The sequence below is a fragment of the Nansenia antarctica genome, assembly GCF_963989245.1.
Source record: "Nansenia antarctica genome assembly, chromosome: 6".
NCBI classification, from domain to species: Eukaryota; Metazoa; Chordata; class Actinopteri; order Argentiniformes; family Microstomatidae; genus Nansenia; species Nansenia antarctica.
The window spans coordinates 5086021-5093520 of NC_137676.1; the positions used below are offsets into that span (position 1 = coordinate 5086021).

Sequence of the window (7500 nt, forward strand, 5' to 3'; positions counted from 1 at the left end):
CTTAAATCAAGGCAACATATGCTTGTTTTTCTGTCTGACTGCATTAGTTTTAAGACATCCTTTACTTGTTTTAAGAACACTTTGGCGAGTGAACTCTTCCTGTGTTCCGTTGGCTGATCATTTTGCTCATTTTAAGTTATATTCCCCCGTTTTATTGCTTTTTTTTCTTGTTTTTGAGAGCTGACTGTGAGTCAGTGAGGGCATACATTTTTCAGTATCTATATTCCCCAACGGGGACATAACCCACAACCTAAGCTATGTTAGCGCCGTGCTCTACCAACTGAGCCACAGAGGACCACAAATAAATAAAAACATGTGGTATTAATGTTGTATTAAAAAGATGTATTAATCATCACTCAACGTACTCAGGGAAGCCAAGCGGCTCAATAGCAGGTTTCCTTCCCTGTGTGAAACTCTCTCACGTTCCAAAATACATATTATACAACAGATAGATCCGGTCCATTGTCTCTATTGGTCAGTTTGCGTTCCAGCTGTGCCGATATCCATGGTATACGCACGGCTAAATGTTGACACATCTTTTCATAATACTCGTTAGGGAACTCGAAGCCGTGGTATATCGTGGATATCGGCACAGCTAGGGGGTGTAACGGCACTCCGCTTTGTGTCGTACCTATCCACCCCGCTAGCTGTGCAGATATCCACAATATATACCACGGCTTTGAGTTCCATAACGCTTAATTGGATTACCTTCAAGGAGCAGCAAAGAGTAGTGACAGTAGCTCACGCTACACTGCTAAATGGCAACAACAGTAGTTAACTACTGAAAACACTACAAAGATTTGAATTCAGTTGAACTACCACCGAACTACTGCAAAATGTAGTTCAACTAGTTGAGCTAAATGTAGTATCTTAGTTTCAAGTTGTATCGTTACGTCACATTACACAAGTGTAAGAGAGTAAAATTATTTTAGGCTTCGAGTTCCTTGACTTTGCAGCACAAAGGTACAAATAAGGCAAGATAAGTCATATAATATCAATAATATCTGTCTTCCAGTGTTCAGTGAATATCTGTCTTCCAGTGTACAGTGAATATCTGTCTTCTAGTGTACAGTGAATATCTGTCTTCCAGTGTACAGTCAGTGAATATCTGTATTCTAGTGTACAGTGAATATCTGTCTTCCAGTGTACAGTGAATATCTGTCTTTTTGACCAGATAACCAGATAACCAGATAACCAGATAACCAGATAACCAGATCAACAGATCAACAGATCAACAGATAACCAGATAACCAGATAACCAGATAACCAGATAACCAGATAACCAGATGAACCGTACCTCCAGCTCTCGTGGGTGGGACGTGTGACACTTGACCTTCCGGACGGCCTGCGTGCCCCTCAGCACCAGTGATTGACAGGTCCGCTGGCCAGTCACGCAGTTGATGTCCACCCGCTGTATGAAGTGGACGTACACCAGCCACGTCTGAGCGGGGGCGGCCAGCCACTTATCGCTATGGAAACATCGAGGGAAAACAATGAACGTCCCGAGGGACGGAGGGGGGGAAAGGGGAGAGGGGGGCGGAGAAAACATTTACATTACATTAACATTTTTGGCATTTAGCAGACGGCCTTATTCCACCAAAGCGACTTACAATCAATACATTTGACTAAATAAGTCAAGTGAATCATCAATCAACCAGTTGGAGCAGGAAGAGTAGTCTGGCTCAGGCCAGCTGCGATTGGCAGTCGTCGTGCTAGGAGAAGAAACGTTTTCATTTGTTCTTTTTTAGTATCAAGTTGAACACCGTGTAGATTACGGAAAATCTTGTTTTATAGTCATTCGAGCGCCTTGTCTCGTCTGAAATTGGTTACAGGTCACGCCAGCTGGTGAAACCATAAACTAATCGCAGACTCGAACGGCTTCGAAAATGAAAGTGAAACTTATTTTTTTTCTCTTTTTTTCACAACACCAACTTGAAGTTTTAAAGTACCCAATCGATATAATAATTATTAGTTGCAGCTTTACTTTAACGGGTTAAAAAGTAAGCGAGCGCTGTGAGGTTGTGAGGTCGTCTCGTTCACCCTGGGCGCCGGGCGCGCGGGGGGGGGGGGGGGCCTGCCAGTCTGGGTAGGTAGGAGGAATAAATGGATTCTGCCACATGAAGCAATCAGCCGGCAAATCCGACGTCCTGATTAAATCAATGAGATTAAGCCCTGCGTGGACGAGCTAATCACAGAGGAACAGCAGAACGGCATCGCCGTTTCTCCATGCTGGGCTGCACATGTGTGGAAGTGTGTGTGTGTGTGTGTGTGTGTATATCTGTCTGTGTCTGTGGAAGTGTGCGTGTGTGTGTGTGTATATGTCTGTCTGTGTGTGTGGAAGTGTGCGTGTGTGTCTAAGTGTGTGTGTGTGCATGCGTTCGTGTCTGTGTGTGGACGTGTCTGTGTGTGTATGTGTGTGTGTATGTGTGCGTGCGTGCGTGCGTGCGTGCGTGTGTGTGTGTGTGTGCATGCGTGCGTGTCTGTGTGTGGACGAGTATGTGTGTGGACGTGTGTGCGTGTCTGTGTGTGTGTGTGTGTGTGTGTGTGTGTGTGTGCATGCCTGCGTGTGTGTATGTCTGTCTGTGTGTGTGGAAGTGTGCGTGTGTGTGTGTGTGTGCGCGTGAGTGTGTGCACGTGTCTGTGTGTGTGTGTGTGTGTGTGTGTGTTACATACCCGTACACCATAACAAAGAACTTTCTGATTTGCGGGCTGGGGCTCCCCGGTACTTTTATATACACATCTTGAGGCTCTCCTGGCGCCTGCAAATGAGGAAACTGCAATGAGGCAAAAAAAAATAACTGCTGCACGGTCCTGTACATGTAGGCTAATTCCTCACTCCTTCTTTTGTGGCATAAATGGAACTAATTTTCTATCCTTTTGTACTATAAGTGCCTGACACACAGAAGGTAGCTTCCAACTACTTCAATCATTAAATTAAGAACACCCTTCACCAAACCAGCCCTGTCCGCCTCTTTTTGACACAGAAATCGCGAAGCCGCGGGCTTTCACTTTTATTTCAGTTAGCGACTCGCTCCTCCTGTAATTAACTTATTTAATTTCAGCGGGAGCTTTTTAACACTAGAACAGCCATGAGTGGGGTCATTTGACCCTGTGAGTAAAAAATATGTTATATCTTTGCACTCCATCAAATTTCAGGACCCTCCTTTCATGACTTCTCCTAGATACGTGCGTTCTACCACCTAGTATCCTTACATTTTCAAAAATCACCTCCGGATAAGCTAGTATGAAGCTAATTTAGCAATTTTTCTGTGTAGGAGGCAGGCTAATTTAAAAGGCGGCCAACTAGTGGTCGTTGTGTGTAAATAGCAGCTTTCCATTGTAAAGACTATGGTCATTTGACCCCCGACCCCCTACTTATAGCAGGTAAACCAGGCAGGGCTGTTCTAGTGTTAATACGGAGCACGTTCTGTTTCCCTCACCAACATCTTAGTCTCACAGATGACGTTGGGGTCGCTGCAGCGCACCGAGATCTGAGGACAAGCATCCTGATGTCCAGCTGGTGGCCCCCGATCACCCCGAAACACCACATAGTCGGGAGAGACAGGGGGGGAGAAGGGGGGTGGGGAGAGAGAGAGAGACAGAAGACACAGACAAACAGAGCAATTAGGGCAACACCTGTGTGTATGTGTGTGCGTGTATGTGGCTGTGTGTGTGTGTGTACGTGCCAGTGTGTGTGTGTGTGTGTGTGTGTGTGTGTGTGCCTGTGTGCGTGTTCATGCCTGTGCCTGTGTGTGTCTACGTGCCTGTGCCTGTGTGTGTGTACGTGCCTGTGCCTTTGTGTGTGTGTGGGTGTACGTGCCAGTGTGAGTGTGTGTGTGTGTGGCGGAACAGCAGAGAGAGAGAGAGAGGGAGAGAGAGAGAGAGAGAGAGAGAGGGAGAGAGAGAGAGAGACAGAGAGGGAGTGTGCCGGGGCTAATGAGGCTAATTGTTCACACCTGCCGAGCGCTCCCAGGGGCCCAGGCGGATGGCCTTCTTCAGGAAGGAGAGCTCGGGGTGGTGGATGCGGAAGGTCTGGTCGATGACGTGCGGCGTGGGCTCCACGTCCACCTGGCACACCGCCAAGGGCTTGCCGTCCTCCGCCGTGAACGTGACCTGGCGGGGTTGCATTTTGAACGAAGGGAGGAGGAGTGTCCCACTGTCAGTAACGAGAAGCTAAAGCTATCGGTGGGAAACATTAACGGGGGGAGATTAGATGGAATAATGATGCAGGGGATGAAGGGTGGGGGGGGGGGGGGGCTTCGTTAGGGGGGGGGGGGGGTTCATTAAGGGGGGGGGGGGGGTGGTCTTGATTAAGATGGTGGACGGACGGTACAAAGGAAGAGCATCCGAGGGAGGATAATCATTCTGACCTGGATAACAAACAGCAAACAGCTGACAGCTAACAGCACAGTAAACAAACCTACGGACTTGTCCTGCACTAAACACTTTGGATGTCTGTAGGAAGCATGCCCCTCTGTGACCTCCTGTACTGATTAAAACTAATGTACGCCAAAAACGACAACATAGAAACACCAGCAATATGCTAAAATTACGCTAACCTCCACCCTCACTGAATATAACCACACAGACTGAACACACACTCTGAAAACGGCCCAAAAAAAAAAGTCTGACAAACCACCAAAAAAAGAAAAGAAACCCAATAGCCTGAAATCCACCGAGAGAGACCGCCCGGCCCGTGACCCTAAGAGACCGTTTTTTTTTGTTTGTTCTTCCTTTGACGACGAGACTGACAGCAGTGCCGGCGTTGGCACCCGGACAGCTGTTGGGGTTGTCAGTTTCAGTGGGACACGGATTTGATTTAGACTGACCTTTGACCTCTGACAGGAGCGCAGTGGTTCGGTGTAGAGACGGGGGGGGACCGGGAACTGGGAACCCCCTCCGGGCATATTGGCATGTGTTGCATCAGACACAGTGTGTTCAACAAGAGAGAGGTCCAGACTTTTAGACTCTTACTCGACGAACGACATTAAACTTTTTGGGGGGAGTTGGTGGAGGTTATGGGGAGGCTGTGGCGCAGGAGGTAGAGCCGGAGTCTAGTGAGCGCAAAGGTTGGCAGATCGGCGGTTCGAGCCCTGGCTGGCCACGTGTCGAGGTGTCCTTGGGCAAGACACTGAACCCCAAATTGCTCCCAATGAGCGGGCCGGTGCCTTGCATGGTAGCTTGCCACCATTGGTGTGTGAATGTGTGTGTGAATGGGTGAATGAGAGGCCGTTGTAAAGCGCTTTGGAATAAGGCGCTATATAAGTCAGTCCATTAGGTTATGTAAATGTGTGGTGAATAAAATGGACAGCACTTATATAGCGGCTTATTCCAAAGCGCTTTACAACGGCCTCTCATTCACCCGTTCACACGCAACGATGGCGGCAAGCTACCGTGCCAAGCAGTGGCGGACTCAGGCTGTTTGAAGGGCAGGGGCGAAAAGAAAAAAAGGGCACCTACTGCACAACATGGGACCCCATTAGTGCACATGGTCAAGTTTAGACCATTGGAAGGGCACCAATAGGGCATGTCCTCTCATTTTCGCCAATCAAAATGGCATTTTTGACACTCAAAAGGGCACTTTTTCAACCGTGGGGGCACCAGGAGGGGCGGTCGCCCCCCCTGCCCCCGCCAGTGGTGCCAAGGCGCCGGCCCGCACATTGGGAGCAATTTGGGGTTCAGTGTCTACCTCCTGAGCCACAGACGTGATGTGGCACTGAGGTACTGTCGTGGGAAATTCACCTGATTACCTCAGGTAACATGTTGGCAATGCAGCGATATTCGAGGTATCATAATGTTTGAAAAACACTTCTATCAATAACATTTTCAGCGCAGTGCTGTGACAGAAATGTGTACGGTTGATGTCATTTTTCTTTTGATGAAGTTATATCATTGTGCTTCTGCATGCCTATCCTTCCGTGGCACACTAGTGGCTGTTGTGGTGGAGTCAACAACACTCTGACTAGACGTCTTGACAAGACGTTTGTGGGAGGTTTATTATCATGGGAGGTTGAGCATCTGTAATGCATCACAAATCCATAGCTGACATAATCCCTGTTTCCTAGACAGACGAAATAGGATTGCCTAGCTATCACAGAAATCACAGAAATATGATTCCTCATCTGTATCAGCTATATAAAAACAGGGGTTTTTTAAGGACTCTCAACACCTGACTCACTGCACTAACCCTGCCAGTTGTACCGCACTTTATAGTTGTAAATATTGACTATATATGATTTTGTCTTGTGGTTATGTGTGTACATTAGGATAGTCATGTGTAATGTGTGTATGTTTGATGTATTTGACACTGCTGTATTGAGTTTTCTTCCATCTGTACCGACAACAAATTCCACCGACCTTGGTCGTGTGGTCATTAAAGGAGCCATTCATTCATTCATCACAGTATCACAGAGATTTGTGATCTTTACAACTTATCATTGTGATTTATATCTTGGATGCTGCAATGCCAATGTTGAGGAACCAAAGCCAAAGATTTGTACTCTTCTGTACTTGCATACTGAGATGTAATATGAATATGAATATTATATATACAGTATATATATATATATATATATATATATATATATATATATATATATTATATACTTTCTGAAGGCGCTGTATATGTTGAGGCAGAAGTGTTCGTACCTTGATGGACTTGGCCAGCACGGTGTTGGACGGGTGCTTCTTGGCCACCTGAGTGCTTCTTTCCCCAGGCGCGAAACTGGGCCCCTGCAAGATAAAGATAAGAATGATGTTTTATCTATCGCATATGATAACATACACATCTCCTCATCAGTCCAAACATCTGGAGACAAACTGTAACAGACACAACAGCAGTGCAGGCCCCAGAACCTAGATAACAACGGGAGATGAAAAGAGGCATGTGAGAAATAACAGATAAACTGAATACAACAGATTGGATCATTTACCTGTGGCCATCCTCAGGGGCATAACCACTGGTACCATGGTCAACCCCCACTGGATCATACCTGCATTACCACCGGTACCACAGTCAACCACACTGGAGGCCGGGTCTGATTCTGGACTGATATCCGGTAGGTCTAACACAGAACGTACTGGCGGACTTAGAGTCAGGATGGAGGATGTTAAAACCTACTGTATATAAGGTTTTCAGATGTCTATTTATTTTATTTTGTATTTTATTTTGTATTTAAGTCTACTATCCAACGGTTACTTTGACTGTTTGTGGTCTGAGATGCTGTAAATGCCTGCACTGCAAAAAGTACATCTAAGTAAGATTAAATATCTTAAATCAAGGCAACATATGTTTGTTTTTTTGTCCGATTGCACTAGTTTAAAGATATCTTTAACTTGTTTTAAAAAAAAATATTGGCAAGTGAAAAATCTCCTGTTCTTTTTGGCAGATAATCTTGTATATTTTGTGTGTGTATGTATGTGTGTGTGTGAGGGATGGGAGAGACACATGCATATTTTGTGTGTGTGTGTGTGTGTGTGTGTGTGTGTGTGTGTGTGTGT

The 7500-nt window shown here is 46.3% G+C and overlaps 1 protein-coding gene across 1 annotated transcript in view; it reads right to left on the bottom strand.

Annotated features, from left to right (window-relative positions):
* The window catches only part of nphp4 (nephronophthisis 4), a gene marked incomplete at both ends in the record, with an annotated part of 190764 nt that overhangs the window by 6401 nt on the left and 176863 nt on the right, over nucleotides 1-7500 (bottom strand). Inside the window, 5 exons of the mRNA XM_080533526.1 lie at nucleotides 1298-1469; nucleotides 2674-2759; nucleotides 3441-3517; nucleotides 3957-4113; nucleotides 6649-6732. Coding sequence (XP_080389652.1) covers nucleotides 1298-1469; nucleotides 2674-2759; nucleotides 3441-3517; nucleotides 3957-4113; nucleotides 6649-6732 — 576 coding nt within the window. The remainder of the gene's footprint in view (nucleotides 1-1297; nucleotides 1470-2673; nucleotides 2760-3440; nucleotides 3518-3956; nucleotides 4114-6648; nucleotides 6733-7500) is intronic.